General features: G+C 42.5%; 1 protein-coding gene across 5 annotated transcripts in view; it reads right to left on the bottom strand.

Moving 5' to 3' along the window:
- Positions 1-19549, bottom strand: part of ULK4 (unc-51 like kinase 4) — a 708846-nt gene that overhangs the window by 229094 nt on the left and 460203 nt on the right. For all 5 annotated transcript variants that reach the window (XM_044293413.1, XM_044293414.1, XM_044293410.1 and 2 more), the window contains exon 33: positions 7242-7405. In XM_044293413.1, the coding sequence (XP_044149348.1) occupies positions 7242-7405 (164 nt within the window). The remainder of the gene's footprint in view (positions 1-7241; positions 7406-19549) is intronic.

A 19549-nucleotide genomic window follows, 5' to 3' on the forward strand; every position in this document is an offset into this window, starting at 1 on the left:
ATGCTGAAATATCCACTGGTGCCCAAGGCCAAGTTTCTCTGCAGACTGCCTGATGCTGTCGTTGAGAATCCTCATGTATTGCTCGTTTTTCATGGTGCCGTTTACTGTGATTAGGTTCCCTGGTCCATTGGCTGAAAAACACCCCCAAAGCATTAGGTTTCCAGTCCACCACCATGTTTGACAGTGGGGATGGTGTTCTTTGGGTTGAAGGCTTCTCCTTTTTTACGCCAAATGAAGGAAACATCATTGTGACCAAGCAATTCAATTTTTGCTTCATCTGACCATAACACAGAAGACCAGAAGTCGTCTTCTTTGTCCAGATGAGCTTTTGCAAAGGCCGAGCGAGTTTTTGTGTGCCTTATCTGGAGAAGTGGCGTCCTCCTTGGTCTGCATCCGTGGATCCCAGCAGTGTGCAGTGTCCGTTGGATTGTCTGCCTTGAGACATTGCCATCAGCAGAGCCCAGATTCACCAGGATGGCCTTGGTGGTGATCCTTGGATTCCTTTTCACCTCTCTAACTATCCTCCTGGCAAGCACAGGTGTCACTTTTGGCTTCCGGCCATATCCTCTGAGATTTTCCACAGTGCGGAACATCTTGCATTTTTTGCTCAAATGTAAATAAAAGCTGGGAAATGTTTTTTTTTTTCCCCCCACAATAATGCCTCTTGTACATCATCTTATTATCTTTTGGGAGACACCCATGTAATTTCCCGTCAAAAAATTACTTGCTGGTTGAATGAAAGTAATTTTAAGTCAAAATTTGCCAGGGGTATGAATAATTATGGGCAGCACTGTATGCAGTTAGGTCAGGTTTCTTCTTGCTCTGGTAATGAGAACTCTAGAGATCAGAGAAGATTCGGTTTCTTTTGTGGTAAAGAAGGACATTTCATTAATGTGTCCTTTTAGGAAGCTTCAAAGTGGAAAAGAAAAAAAGGGGGGTTCTTTCCAATAAAACGAGTTTCATTAGCCTTGGTAGCGTGAATGGGGAGTCAGAAAAGGTATATGTGTATTCTACCTGCAGTACCTGATTTCTCCTGTCTGCCATGGTGGCGCTAGACTCTGAAAATATTGAGTTAGAAGTATTTGTGGACAGTGGTGCAGGGGTTAACCTTGTTGATTATCAATTTGCTCAGGGGCATGGTTTTATAACAAGCGCATTAAACAAAGGGATATCAGTATTTGCTATTGATTCCACTCCTCTCTCGCAAAAGTATCTAACTCATATTGTGCAGGATATTCATTTGAGGGTGGGTGATTCTCATGTTGAGTCCATTTCTTGTTTTGTTCTGAAAGGGTTGCTTGCTCCTCTAGTACTGGGTTTACCATGGTTGATTTAACATAAACATACCATTGATTGGCAAACTAGACAAATCAGTAATTGGAGTGACTTTTGTATGGACAACTGTCATGGCGCATCTATTTCTGTGATTTCCACTCAGGTGTTACCTTAGTTTCTTTCTGATTTTGCTGACGTTTTCTTTGGAGATCAGGAGTTACCCCCTCACCGAGAGTATGATTGTCCAATCAATCTTGTTCCCGAAGCTAAATTGCCAAAATCTCAGCTATATAATCTTTCCCAACCAGAAAGAGTAGCTATAGGGGAGTATATTGCCGAGAGTTTGTCAAAAGTGCATATTAGGCCAGCTAAGTCACCTATGGCAGCTGGCTTCTTTTTTGTTAAAAAAATAATAAAAAAAAGACGGGATCCTTAGACCATGTCTAGATTTCTGGGAGCTGAATCTCATTACTGTCCGTGATCCTTATCCTGTTCCCTTGATCCCGGATTTATTTGATCAGATTGTCAGAGCGAAGGTGTTTTCTAAGTTGGATTTAAGAGGGGCTTATAATCTGATAAGAATCAGGGAAGGGGATGAATGGAAGACGGCCTTCAATACACCTGAGGGCCACTTCGAGAACCTGGTCATGCCCTTTGGCTTGACTAATGCCCCGGCAGTCTTCCAGCACTTTATCAATAAAAATTTTCATCATTTGGTCGGGAGGGTTGTTGTTATTTACCTCGATGAGATATTCATTCACTCACCCGATATGGAGACTCATCAAGATCATTTAAGACAAGTTTTATCGATCCTTCGGAAGAATAAATTGTATGCTAAGTTGGAGAAATGTGTGTATGCTGTCCAGGAGCTGCAGTTTCTGGGTTACTTACTTTCTGCCTCAGGTTTTTGCATGGATCCTGAAAAGGTCCGTGCGGTACTGGAATGCGATTGGCCGGCGTTTTTTGGGTTTGACTAATTACTACAGAAAATGTATCCTGAATTCTTCCACTATTGTCAAGACTTTGACTGATATGACTGTGGAAGGCTTTTTCTGCTATAAAGGAATGTTTTGCTTCCGCTCCCATTCTGATGCAACCCGAGGTGTCTCAGCCCTCCATTGTGGAGGTTGACGCGTCAGAAGTGGGAGTCGGAGCAGTTTTGTTGCAGGGTCCCTCTCCTAGCAAATGGCACCCGTGTGATTTTTTTACAAATAAACTTTCTGCTGCCGAAAGAAATTATGATGTTGGGAATAGAGACTTGCTGGCCATTAAATTGGCCTTTGAGGAGTAGCGTCATTGGCTAGAAGGAGTGATTCATCCGATTACGGTAATTACTGACCAAAAGAATCTGGCTTACCTGCAATCAGCAAAGTGTCTGAACCCTAGGCAGGCCAGATGGTCATTGTTTTTTTTACCAGATTAAATTTTGTGGTCACCTATCCCCATGGGGTCAAAAACTTCAAAGCGGATGCTTTGTTACATAGCTTTCCTGGGTGGGGGGGGGGGGGAAATCGGAGGATCCTGCTCCAATTTTGGCTGATGGGGTGGTTGTATCCACTCTTTATCCCGAACTGTAGGCAGAAGTGTTGGGGGCTCAAGGTGAGGCACCTGATACCTGTCCTTCAGGGAAGTTGTTTGTTCCTTCTGAACTTCAAGAAGAGGACTAAGCGGTCTTATAAAAAATCTTATAAGAAGATGTTAATCGCATAGTCTCGGTTTAACCCTTTAGGAGCCAATGTCTGTAGCCGATGGATCCAAAATGCTTCGCGTCTAAGCAACATTTCTATATGGTTCCCAACCCGTCTAGGTAAAATGACTTCTTCAATGATCTGAAAACGGAGTTGTGAGGCATTGTGTCCCTGCTGATGAAAGTGTTGAGGAATGGGGAGTAGTAAATTCTCATTTCGTATGGTAGATTTGTGTTTACCAAAGCGCTCCTTCATGCGCATGCTGGTCTCACCCACATAACACAGGCCACAGGGGCACTTCAGCAGGTAGACAACAAACGAGCTGTCTTATGTGAAGTGTCCCTTCACTGGGATCTGCTCACCTGTATGGGGATGTGAGATACATGCCCCTTTGATGACACTTGAGCAGTGGACGCAATTGAGACATGGGAAGGTGCCCTTTCTGACAGTGGCAAGTGTCCTTTGTCTAATGTTTAATTTGTTGCTGCCTATGTCGGCCCTAATCAACATGTCCCTGATGTTTCTTGACCTTTTGTAACAGATCATAGGAGGATTCTGGAGTTCTGCAACTGCAGGGTAAGAGGACTTGACTATATTCCAATGTTTATACATGACAGATATAATGCGATTAATCCGCGGATGATATTTGACCACACATGGAATTCTATGGGAGTTGGATTTTTTGTGGATTGTTTCAGTGTTGTTAATTTTGGCCCTTTGTTGTGATAAAACAGTGGTGGGATATCCTCTTTGTTTGAATTTGTCAGTCATCTCACTTAATCGTGTATCACCTGTGAGTGCCGAAACGCGCGTCACCATAATATGAGTGACCAATAAATCCATCACCAGCAAAGATTATTAGGAGTGCCGGTTTTCTTTCATTCCCCCTCTGATGTTGTGTCTGATAGGGGGACGCAATTTGTTTCCAGGTTTTGGAAGGCGTTTTGTACTCATCTGGGTATTCAGTTGTCTTTCTCTTCGGCTTTCCATCCTCAGTCGAATGGACAAACTGAGCGCACTAACCAGAACCTGGAGCATTGAGGTGTTTTGTCGTCGAGAATCAGGAAGATTAATCGTAGACAGGAGTCCACTGATAAGTCACCATTTTTTGGCGCATATGGCTTGGTAATTTTTCTGGGACTGAATCTTCTGGTATACCTGAAGAAGAGAGATTATTTTCTTCGGTGTCTTTTATTTGGCGGAAGATTCAAACTAATTTGAAAAAAATGGGTGAAAGATATAAATGGATGGCTGACAACAGACTTGTGACTGGTGTGGTTGTCCACTAAGAACATTAAGTTGAAAGTGCCATCTTAGAAGTTAGGCCCAAGATTTATTGGTCCTTACAAAATCTCGGCCATTGTTAACCTGGTTGCATTTCGTCTGGAACTTCCGCAGGCCTGGAAGATCCATAATGTGTTTCACAGGTCTTTGTTGAAGAATTATGTGGAAGCTGCTGAACCATCTCCTTTGCCACCTCCTCCTGTCTTGGTAGATGGTAATCTGGAGTTTTAGATCTCCAGAATACTTAACTTGCGTGTTCTTCGTGGGTCCCTTCAGTACCTTGTGCATTGGAGGGGATACGGCCCTGAGGAGAGAATGTGGGTTCCGGCGACTGATGTCAATGCTAGTCGCCTTGTGAAGGCCTTTCACAGGGCACACTCAGATAAGGTTGGTCCTGGGTGCCCGGAGGTCACCCGTAGAAGTGGGGGTACTGTCACGCCAAGCACTGTGAGAGGCCTGAGAAGATCTAACATACTTGCTACACGTGAGTCTATCTGACATATTGTTCTGTTTATCTTTGTTGTGGTTTTGGGCAGGATCCCACCTCCCCACAGGTTCTGCTCATTAGCTATTTAGTGGTACTATTTATACCAGCCTCCCACTATAGCCCTTGCGGTTTATATTTCCTTCTGGAGTTCTCAGCTGGTGTTTGGTGGATCTCCTGCTCCCCGTCCATCTTAAGCCAAGTCCTACTCCTTCCTTTTTGTTGTGTGTTCTGGCTAGGCCTCAGGAAGACGCTGGTTCCTGCATCTTGCGCTAGGAACCGGTTGTCTTATCTCCAGCTCCCTAGCTGAGCGTTTGCTTCGATTTCAGCTAGGCTTAGGTTCCAGCGCATGAGCACTTCCACCCCAAGAATTTGCTCATGTTGTCAGCAGTCAGGGAAAGGCTCAGGGATTGTTAGGTGGTGACCTTTCCCTGTTCCCTAGCTTTGGGGCCTAGACTGGTGTTTTGTTGCTTTTGTTGTATTTGGTTTGCTTTCTTTCCCTCACCTACCGTGACACAGGCTCCCTGAGTCCAGAAGTGCCACCGCCAGGGTATCTCCCACTTGTACCTAGCATAGGTGACTATTGTCTATTGTCTCGGGGGTTCCCACTGATGCACGCGAACCAACACATTCACTTCCAGTCTTGCCAGAATCTCACCTTTTACGGTCAGGTAGTCGGCCCATTGCACATCTGGTAAGTCAAAAAACACCTGCTGGGTTCCAGATGCCAGGAACAGAGCGACGACCTGAGCCCATTGGTCTCGGGATAGCTTCTCCCTTATGGCCACCTTTTTGAACACCGCCAGATAGGTATCGACGTCATCTGCAGGGATTATCTTGGGGATCGCTGCACGGACAGCTTTCCGGGCATCGTAGATGTTCTGAGATGCTCCTGCTGCTCGTAACGCCATCACATGCTGTAATAGCAGCTGGTTGGTTTCCTGCTGCTGCTTGTTAGCCTCTCGCTGCTGCAAGTTAGCCTTATGAGGGCTTTCACTACCGCCTCCATTTTGTCAGGGGACACGGGTCGTAACCTTGCTGGCTTAATATAGGACATACACCCGTGACCGGGAAAAAACTATTTTCGGCCTTAGGGGCTAGCCTCACTGCGTTTGCCCGCATCCGACACCAATTGTGGGGATTCGCTCTGGTAGGCAGGTTAGCAGACACAGTATAGAGGCAACCACAAAGTCTTTAACTTTAACAGTTCAATGTTTATTCACACAGAAGGCAAAACAAAATGACAGTTCGCAGTCTTGGTGTTCGTTCCCACCATGGAAAGTCAACAGAACAAAACATTCACCTTGTTAGCAGCTTTTCATCAGCGGTCCCCAGCAGGCTTTAGGGGCCTGTTTTCCAGCATGCAGCTCTCAGCCCTTTAGCACGGCACACATATTCAGATCCCAAAACACAGAGACTCCACAGCTTCAATGTGAGATTGAGGATAATCCACCCCACCTGACAGTGCGGACTGCTTTTTATAAGCCTCCCAAGACCCGGCCTGGCACGTGGGGAGTAGCCACCCACCCAGCACTTTGGCTACTCCTAGTAAGAGCTGTCCCAGATCAAATTTACAGCCATTCTAACCAGCTGAAGTGTCAGACTGCAATTATGACATTTCAGGGGAAAAAACGGCTCTTACCTCACCGAGGCCAGGAACCTCGGTGACACATACTGACCTTCAATGACTACCCCTTGTTCACACACACACAAATTTAGTAAAAATGCACAAAAGAACTCACTCTAAGGGTACATTCATACAACTGTATGTGTTTTGTGGTCCGCAAAACATCTATCTGCAAAATATGGATACTGTCCTTGTGATGTTTGTCAGCTTTGCTGTGTAGACTGGTATAGACTAAGCAGCAGATGAGGGATCTAATGACTGCTTCATTGTACTGCTCGAGGCCTAAATAAAGCAGGAGAGCAAAACAATACAGTATAACCTCAGATATGACTCTTGCCGTGCCATCATCTCTGGAGGGCCAGGGTTGTACTTCAGCAGTCTATTTGAACATTTATTTCAGCTGCTATAAAGCACACATGAAATTCTGCACTCTATTTAATGAAGCTAACATTAAAGACATGCCACATTCCCTTTAAGGAAAACTCTCTTATGATAAGTCCTCTGGAACATCTAAAAGAAACTCTGCTCTCTCTGTAACTCTCAAGCATTTTACTCCATTTTCATATGATGTCGGAGACTAAAAATCATATGGAAATGTGTAACTATGGATGACATTGTTTGTCATTTTTGAGATCTTGATAGAACGGACATTCCTTTACAGGCATAGCACTTTTGTTATAAAATATAGAATAGTCAATGTGAAGGCCGGTGGAAAGCTGAAGGAGAACTAATGTCACCTGTCATCTTTTTTCCGCCTTTCCGCTGCCTCACTGAATTTACACAGTTTGGTAAAGTGTACTGTGTATACAGAATATTTTAATGGAATACTAATGGAATAGTATATTTATCATCTTTATGCATAGAAACAACTTTTTCCCCGTACCTGAATGACCACTCGCACTACACCAGATGTGTATTTCAGAATACAATGCAGCACATCAAGCAGTGAAAGAAGCTGGGCATTGGCAGCTTTAAGCCGGCTTTTGTCATCGTCCAGATATAAAGCTGCTGTTTCCACAATTAAGTTTGAAACATGATGGACCAACCCTGCATTTATAAAACAGAATTGAACATGTTGATCAAAAAGGGAATATGCAAAGTAATGTTATAAAAAGCAACGTTAATCCAACATTCACATTCTTTAGCACATTTGGCTATTCTGGACAAACATTTAAAGGCTATGAAAACCTTTAGGGCCGCATTTCTTTTTTTATTATTGCATTTTACTCATTTTGGGCTAAAATAATATTTTCAGGTGTCTTTGTTCTACAGGGTTAAAGGGGTATAGGGGATAACTATCAGATCGGTGAGGGTCCTATCTCCTATAGAAATGAATGGAGCGGTCAATGATATGGTCATTTTAGGGGAGCAGCAAGGGGCCTGCAGGGGGGTATGGGGCCCCTGTTCTCCTACAGCTGGGACCCCCACCAATCTGATAGGGGATAACTTGTACCTACCAGAATACCCCTTTCATTTCAGTCTGTATGCAGAATGTCTTGTATTTAGCTTCACACCTAATCCTCAGGTTGTTGCTCTGACAGCTACTTATCTGTGAACTCCTGATAGTTCATTGTGCAAATTGTTAAAAACAGAATCTGTGCAAACTGTTACGGATAATTATGCTAACCTACCGGTTTGACGCTCAGCTAGTCCTAAGAGTGTTATCCTGGCCATCCCATGGTTTTCACCCTTTAACCCTTATACAGGGATCTGGTCTTCACTACATGGGAGCCATGAGGCCTCTATCTACTGGAATAATCCCAGTGTAGTTGGCAGCTGATACACGGAGGTCAGAAACACCAGTGCAAAGCACCAGAGAAAAAGGAAGCGCACAAAGAAAGAACAAGGCAGAGGTCAGACAGGCAGAGTACATGCAATTCCTAAGCTAAGAAAGAATACAGGCATGAAGGAGAACTAGGAGCACTGGCAGATGAACACACCTCAGGAACCCAGGCATACAGGCTTCAGGAATCCAGACATATGGACAGAAGCCAGCACAGATAGAAAAACAGAACCTGGACAATAGAACAGAAGCCAGCGCACACAGACAGATGCAGTAAAGCTCTTTACTGACACTAGCAAGCTAGAGGACACAGCAGGCTCTATGAAGACAGCATTTGTAATGTATTTTTCTCACAGGGACTCAAAGCACAGAGATAGTTGTGTGGTGGCAGTGACTCCCTGGGAAGTCAGTAGCTGCCATATAAGTGCTCATATCCACCACATAACACCAGGATCAATTTAGTAGGAAGCCAATTTGCCTATTCAAAGGAAGAGCAAGATCTCAATTGCACAGGCAAAGAGGCGGAACAGGAACACAGAATATATAGCAGTCTGATCATTCTACCAGGTGCACACACACAGAGCAGATTCACCCATACTGCAGCTGAGGAGAGACACAAACACAATGGCCCAAATCATACCACTTATTAAAGCTAAATCCTTATGCAACTGATAACGATATGGCTTTAAAAAGTGTTCATGAGCTGTCAGGAGTTCAGATATAAGGGTTATACATTTGGCCGTCAGAGCAGCAACATGATGGGTGCAATGTGAAACTCTGCATACAGCCATGGACTGAACTTAGTAGAACAATAACTGCAGAAAAATGTAATAAAGACCAAGTTAAAAAAAATATTTTATCCCAAAAACTAAAATAAAAAAATGCTGCCCCCAAAGGTGATTATAGCCTTTAAAGTGGAATACCAGATGAGGTCTACAAAAAGTATTTGAAGTCAATTTTTTTTATCAGACACCAAAAACTGCCTCAAAGTGGCTGAAGTACTGGAAATATTATTTATTAATTTTTTTTATATTATAAACAGCGATCTCATATATCTAATAAAAATACATAAACAATACATGAAACAAATAATTGCAAATATATGTATGCAGTCCTGGTCCCTAAAGATAGTCGTATATGGACCCTCACTGTTATGGCTTCTGTAATATAATAAAAAAAAAATATATATATATATATATATATTATAATAATGTCTATTCTCCAACTGTGCATCATTTTGTAGATAAATGCAGTATTATGTCCTTAGTCACAGTAAAATTAATGACAAGTTAATCAGTGTACTGCATGTGATGATTTGTATCCACTTGATTAAGGTCATTTATTCAATTTTTCAAATGATGAAACAATGTTACTACAATATTAATAATTAGAAGCCAGCATCAGAACTGCTAAGTGCATATCATCCTCCTTGCTAGTTTTCATATGCTGCATATCAGAGCGGATGCTCTTAGAGCTGCAGGGCGGTGCTGGCCTCTCAGGCACAGTGTGCTTGTGGCTGTATCCATCTTCCTATGGTGGAGCGCTGCTCCTAAAGCAGACCACTTCTAGCGCATGTGCTGTATGTTCTTGGGAATGCCGCACTCAGGCTGCCACAAGGTCATTAATTGTGCAAAACCACTCCATAACACCAGAGATTCTTTCAAGGCACTATTTTATGGATGATTCTCGCCTGCCTTTTTTTTTTTTTTTTTTAAGGTAGTGACTTCAGCTTAGAGACATCTTCCATTGGAGCCTGAGGTGGTCCAAAACACACCTCTTGTCTCATCAGTCTTCTAGGCTTCTGCTTTAGAAGCCATTAACTATTAAAGTGTCCTGATTAGGTTCTGTTCACATATGCATTCGAGTTGGCCACCTTAATTATAGTAATGGGCCTCCTTCCCTTCTACACACACCATTGCAGTGTTTTAAATCGGAATCATTTCCCATAAGTAAGTGGCATCACAAGGAAAATATACTCGTCTATGTCAAGGAATGAAGAGGTATTTTTTTTTTGTTACAATGAAATCCCTGGTACCTTCTGAAACATCAACAGATAAACTGTGTTGCACATAATGAGGCACTCAAATGCCATATAAAATAAATTACTTAATGCACAGAAAAGAAGTAACATTGTTTTTAGAAAAGTCTAAATTGTCATTTGTTTAAAATACATTTTATACTAGTTCCCTGATGATCATCAAATTGCTTTTATCTTCTTTAGTAAGTAAAAAGAAATGCTAAATAGCCAAAAGCCTCTTTTATAGCATACGTAAGATAATCTATTGTTTATTAATCTGGATCTTCCTGGCAAATCATACTTAACTCACTGGGGGCCTCTAAATTCAATTTACATATGTTATTTCCATGTTTTCTTCATATTGTTTTCCATTATGTCTTCTCTTGTAGAATACAATTACTATATGTAGTATTAGAATCCCTAGAAAACTGGACTCTAGAGACTCAGGAGCACCAATGATGCACTCATCACCTGGGATTCCCCAGCACTACAGTACACCAGGTAAAGAGGTCAACAGGACAGTGGACAGCAGGGACTGGGCCAACAAAGCATGGAATACCAGGAACTGGAAGGAACCAAACCAGTGGATTCCAGGTACTATGGGGGATTCTGAATCACTAGACATCACACAGGTCTTCATTTATCACACATAATGAATCAGGAACTAGAAGGAACCAAACCACTGGACTCCAGGTGCTATGGAGAATTCAGAATCACTAGACATCACAAATGTCTTCATTTATCACATATAATGTAAAAATTTATTCACAAGGCAAACAAGGGCAGCAAAAATGCCATGCATCTGCAATTAAACAGTAACTGCATGCTCAGCACTTCCAAAGGGGAAATTCCTGACATGATAAAATCTTGTCTATACATTGAGTGCAACCATGATCAAAACCTGACGGGAGGACACGGTGTACAGGTATAGTGATAGGGAAAGATGACAAATCGTAAGCTGCTAAAATCTACTTAGCTCATGCTCTGCATAATAAGAGGCAGATTGTTAATAATTAATGGCAGCATATATTAACTATAATTCACAGACATTCACATAAAACCTGGCTTGGTTGCAGTAGATATTTTAGAGGTGAACATAGAGTAGAATGATTATGGGTATCTCATATAATGCACTCAGGTAAAAATTACATTTTACTTTGCAGAATGAAATATTTATATAGCAAGAACAGATTTATATATGTTCTTTTATGTGCCGGGACAAACAAGGGTTACTTTCCCCATAACACTTTTCCAAAACAAGCATCACTTTGGACAACAATTCATTTCTTCTATCACAGCTATATACAGGAGAGGTGTAGGCGCATGCACATTGTTCTCTTCTCATGGGAGTTATGAAGGTAACCAAGCCAGTGCCCTATTACATTGCACGATGTTCGGGTATTGCGAGTATCAATGGATGATAACACATCCACTGGTACTTCTTTGCATTGGCTTGATTACACAATCCAATGTAAACTAAATTTGGGTAAACTACAGGTGGCGTCAGATCCACTGTGGATCCCCTCTTGCAGGCGGGCACTAATTTACACACTCAAGTTTTGAACAAAATGCATGGTAACCTTACTATTGGAGAATTGCGTGCCTTAACTTGGCTTAGTTCCCAAAAGAACGTTGTTGTTAAGCCAGCTGACAAGAGGAACAACAGGGTTCTGATGACCAGGGAATATTATGAGAGCGAGGCTTATAGATAATTGTTAGACAGCTCTACTGTCAAGGATGTACCGAGACATACGAACATTATTGTGACAGGTGGCAGGAGATCTGTGAGACAAGCAACACGTGGTTTGAGCTGACATGTTGGATCAAATGACGTTTGTGTTATTTCTGGTGCTTGCCACACCATCTTTCCCCAGGTGTGGCTATTGTGGTCATTTTACCTTCTCTATTTATTGTTGTTTCTCCCACTATGCTATGCGGTTTATAGCTTCTGTTGGACTTGTGGTTAGCTTGTGTTTGGTTCCCGGCTGAGGTCCTGGTGCTACCTAAGCTTCATTGAAGATAAGTGTTTCCTTTCCCTTTTGTATTTTGTTTATACAGACCAAAAGTTTGGACACACCTTCTCATTCAAAGAGTTGACTATGAAAATTGTAGATTCACACTGAAGGCATCAAAACTATGAATTAACACATGTGGAATTATATACATAACAAAAAAGTGTGAAACAACTAAAAATATGTCATATTCTAGGTTCTTCAAAGTAGCCACCTTTTGCTTTGATTAATGCTTTGCACACTCTTGGCATTCTCTTGATGAGCTTCAAGAGGTAGTCACCTGAAATGGTTTTCACTTCACAGGTGTGCCCTGTCAGGTTTAATAAGTGGGATTTCTTGCCTTATAAATGGGGTTGGGACCATCAGTTGCGTTGTGGAGAAGTCAGGTGGATACACAGCTGATAGTACTACTGAATAGACTGTTAGAATTTGTATTATGGCAAGCAAAAAAGCAGCTAAGTAAAGAAAAACGAGTGGCCATCATTACTTTAAGAAATGAAGGTCAGTCAGTCCGAAAAATTGGGAAAACGTTGAAAGTGTCCCCAAGTGCAGTCACAAAAACCATCAAGCGCTACAAAGAAACTGGCTCACATGCGGACCGCCCCAGGAAAGGAAGACCAAGAGTCACCTCTGCTGCGGAGGATAAGTTCATCCAAGTCACCAGCCTCAGAAATCGCAGGTTAACAGCAGCTCAGATTAGAGACCAGGTCAATGCCATACAGAGTTCTAGCAGCAGACACATCTCTAGAACAACTGTTAAGAGGAGACTGTGTGAATCAGGCCTTCATGGTAGAATATCTGCTAGGAAACCACTGCTAAGGACAGGCAACAAGCAGAAGAGACTTGTTTGAGCTAAAGAACACAAGGAATAGACATTAGACCAGTGGAAATCTGTGCTTTGGTCTGATGAGTCCAAATTTGAGATCATTGGTTCCAACCACCGTGTCTTTGTGCGATGCAGAAGAACGGATGGACTCTACATGCCTGGTTCCCACCATGAAGCATGGAGGAGGAGGTGTGATGGTGTGGGGGTGCTTTGCTGGAGACACTGTTGGGGATTTATTCAAAAGTTAAGGCATACTGAACCAGAATGGCTACCACAGCATCTTGCAGCGGCATGCTATTCCATCCGGTTTGCGTTTAGTTGGACCATCATTTATTTTTCAACAGGACAATGACCCCAAACACACCTCCAGGCTGTATAAGGGCTATTTGACCATGAAGGAGAGTGATGGGGTGCTGCGCCAGATGATCTGGCCTCTACAGTCACCGGACCTGAACCCAATCGAGATGGTTTGGGGTGAGCTGGACCGCAAAGTGAAGGCAAAAGGGCCAACAAGTGCTAAGCATCTCTGGGAACTCAGAAGCTCATCAAGAGAATGCCAAGAGTGTGCAAAGCAGTAATCAAAGCAAAAGGTGGCTACTTTGAAGAACCTAGAATATGACATATTTTCAGTTGTTTCACACTTTTTTGTTATGTATATAATTCCACATGTGTTAATTCATAGTTTTGATGCCTTCAGTGTGAATCTACAATTTTCATAGTCATGAAAATAAAGACAACTCTTTGAATGAGAAGGTGTGTCCAAACTTTTTGTCTGTACTGTATATATGTGTATGTTGCCTTTCCCCGTTGTTTATCATTAGGCCTAAAGGAGACTCCTGTTCGTCTTTCCCTTTGGAGGAACAGGTAGACTCAGTCCTGAAATTAGTTCCAGGGTCCTATAGGGCGAGATAGGATTCTAGGTATCCGGTGTATGAACCTGCCTAACTTTGGGGCCTTTTCATACTAGTAGTCTGTCAGGACTGGAGTTAGGATTTTCTTTAGGAGGTGTCCATTTTCCTTCCCTAGTTTCCAGGCCTTTTTTCGGTATCCTCTTTTCCCACCTATGCTCGGTGGGGTGTTTTCCTCCCACACACGAGCGTGACATCTACTTACTCTTCACTTATCCATTACACTACTATTAAATACCAATCCCAGTTGCAGACTCTGTTGCAGGTTCACGTGGAGAAGGGGACCCTTTCTAGGAGAATGGCTGAGATTCTCATCCACGTACACCTAGTTGGTATTTTAATTGAAGGTCCATGGAACGCCCTCTGGGGCATCCAATTGGGGGAGGTATTGGCTATGTTACGGAGCCCCTGTCCAAGTATGTGGACTTTATTTTACACCCGGTTCTGAAAAATATACCTTCATACTTAAAGGACACCTAATGAATTTTCGAAGCAACTTGATGGGCTTGAGTGACATGAAGACTATAAACTAGCCACAATAGATGTAGAAAGTCTTTATACTCAAATTCCACAAGAACTGGGGGTACAATCTATTTGCAGGATATTGGACTCTACAGAGAAGAGTGGGAAGTTTATAGATTTCATTAGGGTGGCACTGTCTTTTATATTGACCAATAATTAATTTATCTTTGACAACAAGTTGTATCATCAAAAGGTGGGCACGGTGATGGGTACACCAGTCACATGTACTTTTACCAATATTTTTGTTGCTGTATTTGAGGACATTTTTGTGTTTTCGGTTCATAATCCATATGTCCAACACATTAAGTAATTCCTTTGTTATGTGGACAACATTTTTATTGTCTGGTCATGAGAGGTTATGCCATTTCATGAATTAGTAGCCTATCTCAATAATTCCAATGCCATAAATATGAGATTTACCTTACATTTTCGTGAAGAACGAATAGAATTCCTTGATGTGCTGATTAGGATACAAGATGTAAACATTATTTTGGAAGGATACAGAAAACCCACGGCCACTAATGCTTTGTTACATTTTAATAGTTTCCACTTATATAGCGTAAAAAGTAGCCTACGGCCAATTTATTTGATTAAAAAAGAATCAACAGCAATGAGGAGAATTTCAAAAAGTAGGCATATAAACGTTTATTAAAATTAGATTATCCCCAGACACTGTTAGATAAAGTACTGAGTCGGGCATCACAGGTAAGATGGGGCACATTCCTCCATACCCAGAGGAATGATACAGTAACCTCTTAAGGACACATGACGTACTGGTACGTCATGATATCCTGGTACTTAAGGACACATGACGTACTGGTACGTCATGTATGATTCTGATCACCGCCGTGCGGCGGGCGGTGATCGGAACCCGGTGCCTGCTCAAATCATTAAGCAGGCATCTAGGCTAAATGCACCGGGGAATCCTGTGACCCCCCCCCCCCCCCCCATGTTGGCGATCGCAGAATACCGCAGATCAATTCAGACCTGCGGTTTTCTGTGTTTCCGGGTTATTCGGGTCTCTGAAGACCCGATAACCTGGAATAGGATGGTGATGGTGGTGTGATCTCACCCCACCAATCACCATCCAGCGATCCTGAGAGGTGATGGTGACAACACCTCTCAGGATCGCCTCTGATTGGTCTGTGGGCGGTCCGGCGGCAGATTCAAAAGAGGCAGGCGCTCCTCTCCTCCTCCTTTTGTGTTCCGGAGCCGGAGGAGAGAGGAGCTGCCTGCACGTGTCGTCCGTCGGTGCCAGCATCACCCCATCTGTGCCCCCCAGGACCCGATCTGTGCCCCAGCATCCCCATCTATCCAGCAGGTACTTAGGGAAAGCACAGGGAAAGTTTGGGTTAGGCAGGGAAAAAAAGGGAAAGTTAGTTGTTTTAGCTTTGATTGCATCACCCTAGATTAGGGTGTCTGGGAGGTCGTGGTTGATGAGTCTCTCATTGCGTTCAAGGGGAGACTCATTTTCCGCCAGTATGTGCCCTCCAAGCGGGCGAGGTATGGCGTGAAGCTATAAAAAATTTGTGAGAGTACCTAAGGGTACACTTACAAATTTCGTATATACGAGGGGCGAGATTCCCGGATTCAACCTCCAGAATGTCCCCCCACTGGGTGTTACCGGGAAACTTGTGTGGGACCCTATGCACCCACTGCTGGATAAGGGTTACCACCTGTACGTGGACAACTTTTATACCAGTAACCCCTTGTTCCAGTCCCTTGCCGCCAGATCCACGTCCGCTTGTGGGACCGTGCGGAAAAATCAACGCGGCCTCCCTGCCCTCCCCTCCAGGTACCTATCCCCAGGGGTAAGACCCGTGCCCTTACCACTGCAAACCTGTTGCTGGTCAGGTATAAGGACAAGAGGGATGTCCTTTTGCTGTCCACAATTCATGGTAACAGGCATCACCCCTGTCCCTGTGCGAGGTACCGCGGCAACGGTCCTCAAGCCCGATTGTATCGTCAACTACAATCGGTATATGGGAGGAGTTGATCTCTCTGATCAAGTCCTTAAGCCATATAACGCCATGCGCAAAACCCGGGCATGGTACAAAAAAGTTGCGGTCTACTTGGTGCAGGTTGCCATGTACAACTCCTTTGTGCTGTCCCGGAGCGCTGGCAACACAGGGACATTCCTCCAGTTCTATGAGGCAGTCCTCAAGGCCCTGATCTTTTCGGACCGGGAACCTTCAACTGCCTCCTGAGCTGTGATAGGGAGAGCATGGACACGCCCCCTGAGCTGTGATAGGGAGAGCTGAGACACGCCTCCTGAGCTGCAGCAGAAAATACACTCCCCTTCAGCTGCTAGCTTGATATAAATCTAGCAGAGAAATGAATGAGGAGATCTCTGAATCAATGTGAGGGCTGGTTCTAGCTTTGCTAGAAAGAGATTGTCATGTACTAGATTATGTCTGATTTTCATTTTTTACATCAGTCATGGGATAACCCCTTTAATTCAACCAAGTATATCTAGGGGTAGTAGCAAATATATTACATAACTTTTAATCCAATATAAGAAAAAAATCTGTCATAGTTAAACAAAAATAGATGATGTACACACCCAAAAAAATCATACCTCGTACAAGGCAAACAATAACCAAATAAATCAACATATGCCAAATAGCCCCAGAATATCGTAGCATCCGCCACTGGTAAAACAGGTTAGTTCTTACTGGAAAGTAGAAGTTGCTTGAAGTCCAACTGCATGGAGAAAAAACAAATAAACTTCTACTGGAAGGGGTGGTAAAAGGCCATAATGTTAAATGCTAACCCTAGTATGCTCTCTCAGTACTGATATGACCTGCTAATATGGAGTCATCGCCTTGACAATGGTGGCCCCGTCCGGAACCTTTTCCTTTTACAAGACCCTAGACATTCCTACCTAGGGAAGATACTATAAAGCCCCAAGGGAGGAAAAATAAATTGTTCCAACGCATTTCATCCAATGTTTTATGCCCAAGATTCATCAGGTGACAAGGGACTCTTAAATGGTTAGGTTGTACCAGATTTGTAAATGGGAGCATAGTTTTTTTTGCTAATGCTCCTACAGGTCCATCAATAGATTATGTGGGAGAATAGGGGGACCTGTACAAATAGCTCTCCAAGATTGGGAGTGAAGGCGTATGGCAATGTCCGCTACCATACAGTTTGCTGGGGTGCTGCAATGTCCTCAGCCTCGTTGCTCATAAAGTGTGCATATGGCAACCATGTGGCAGATACATTATGTAGGTCTTCATAACTGATTTTAAAGGGGTTTCCAGGATTGAGAGATAATGGGCCAAAAATTGGTTTCAGCACAGTAAATAAAGACTAAGGGGGACACAGTAGCAGTGGTGCTGGAGCGGCAGGGGATTTAACAATAAATCATTCTTTTATTGTTCTGTGCAATTTCCTCCACTTGGCCCACTTTTTTTCTTGATCCAAGACACTGAATAATTTGTTTTTCTTTGTTCTTGGACCCCATGGTTTGTGTTCCAGGACACCCCAGAATATCGGGAATTACTGGCCTAATGGAGCCAAGACTTTTTATTTTTCCCTTTCTTCAACCGATTAATTTTTTTTTCTTTACATCTGTCTCCCCCACCTTCCCTACTGTTCCAGTATGCCCCCCTAGTGTCCAGTTGCTGTCTGTTCCCCCCTTGCCCATAGTATATTTGCTTTTCAGCATGTATGTGGTTATGTGAGGATCTCTCATACTCTGTTAGATAAGAAATACCATCTTGTTTTCATTTGCCTATCTGATACTTATACTGATATAGGTAGACTGGTCATGCCTGGTTGAACAAAATATAATGTACTGTATATGCTATTCAAGTGGCCTCTCAACATTAATATTTGTCACCCACTAGTGATGAGCGGCAGGGGCAATATTCGAATTTGCGATATTTCGCAAATATTTTGTAGAATATTCGTCATATATTCTCAAATTCGAGATTATATTCTTGAATGCGAAAATCGGCAATGTATTATTCGTGTAATGCGCGCGAAATACCGGCGTGGGTCACTTGTGCTAAATTTTTCAAGCTGGTATAAGTTACCTGAGACTGGAGAGAATGGTTGACACAGCAGAACATTAAAGTAGCTTCATATGCAGATACAGTGCTCCAATATATTTGCTCATGTGAATTTTGGGCAATTAATGATGCGCATATTTTTTCGCAATACGTGCAACTAGGGATGTTGCTAAGCTGTGACAAAGCCTTCTCATTGGCCCACACGTTAGAAGAAGGGAGGGATGGTCATCTGATGTGTACTGTGTTAAAAAAACAAAAACTAATATTCGCCAATACGAATATATAGCACTATATTCAAAATATTTGCGGATTCTCGAAGTGCCGATATTCGCAATAACAAATCGCTTTTCGAATATTCGTGCTCAACACTATCACCCACTATCTTTATTGAGAGGTCAGACTATTGTATTTGCTTTTTCTAATTTTCTTAAATAAAGAATTTAAATAAAAAAATAATTTGTTTTCTTTGGACAATGATTTGCATAACTAATAGGGTAGAATATTTTACCTTAGCCATCTTGAAGCAGCAGTAAAACTATACAACAGTGGATATTATTAACCCATGATACAGCGCTGGATGTTCACAATAATATATTATACCATAAAGATCCACAAAGATTTTTACCTTCATCTGTATTATTATTATTACTATTCATCTAATAACCAATGAACAGCCTAGCAGCAAAGCAAACCAGTAAGACAGTGTGGTGTGTTCAATATCTACTTAAAGGGCATTTCCAGGAGTACACATTGTTGTCTTCCCTTATATGTAGTATATAGTATACTATATATAGTATAGTATACTATACACCATCAATGTCTGATTGGTGGGTGTTAAACATGAGTAAAGCGATTCTATCCATTTGAAATTCATCACATATTTTTTCAACAAATTCAAAATCTAACGAACACAAATTTCTAGACATTTGTTTCAGACAAATTGAAAGAGAGAGAAAAGAGCCATGCAAATCAGTTATATTCCAAAAGGAAGGGGAACTAAATGTAAGGCTCTGGAAAAGAAGTGAAAACTAGCCTTCCTTCCAACACGAAAAGAAAACTGAGTGTCTCATACCAGCAAACGGTTCTTTCTAGGTGACTGTGTAGTGC

This window comes from Bufo gargarizans, chromosome 5 (genome assembly GCF_014858855.1).
Source record: "Bufo gargarizans isolate SCDJY-AF-19 chromosome 5, ASM1485885v1, whole genome shotgun sequence".
Taxonomy (NCBI): domain Eukaryota; kingdom Metazoa; phylum Chordata; class Amphibia; order Anura; family Bufonidae; genus Bufo; species Bufo gargarizans.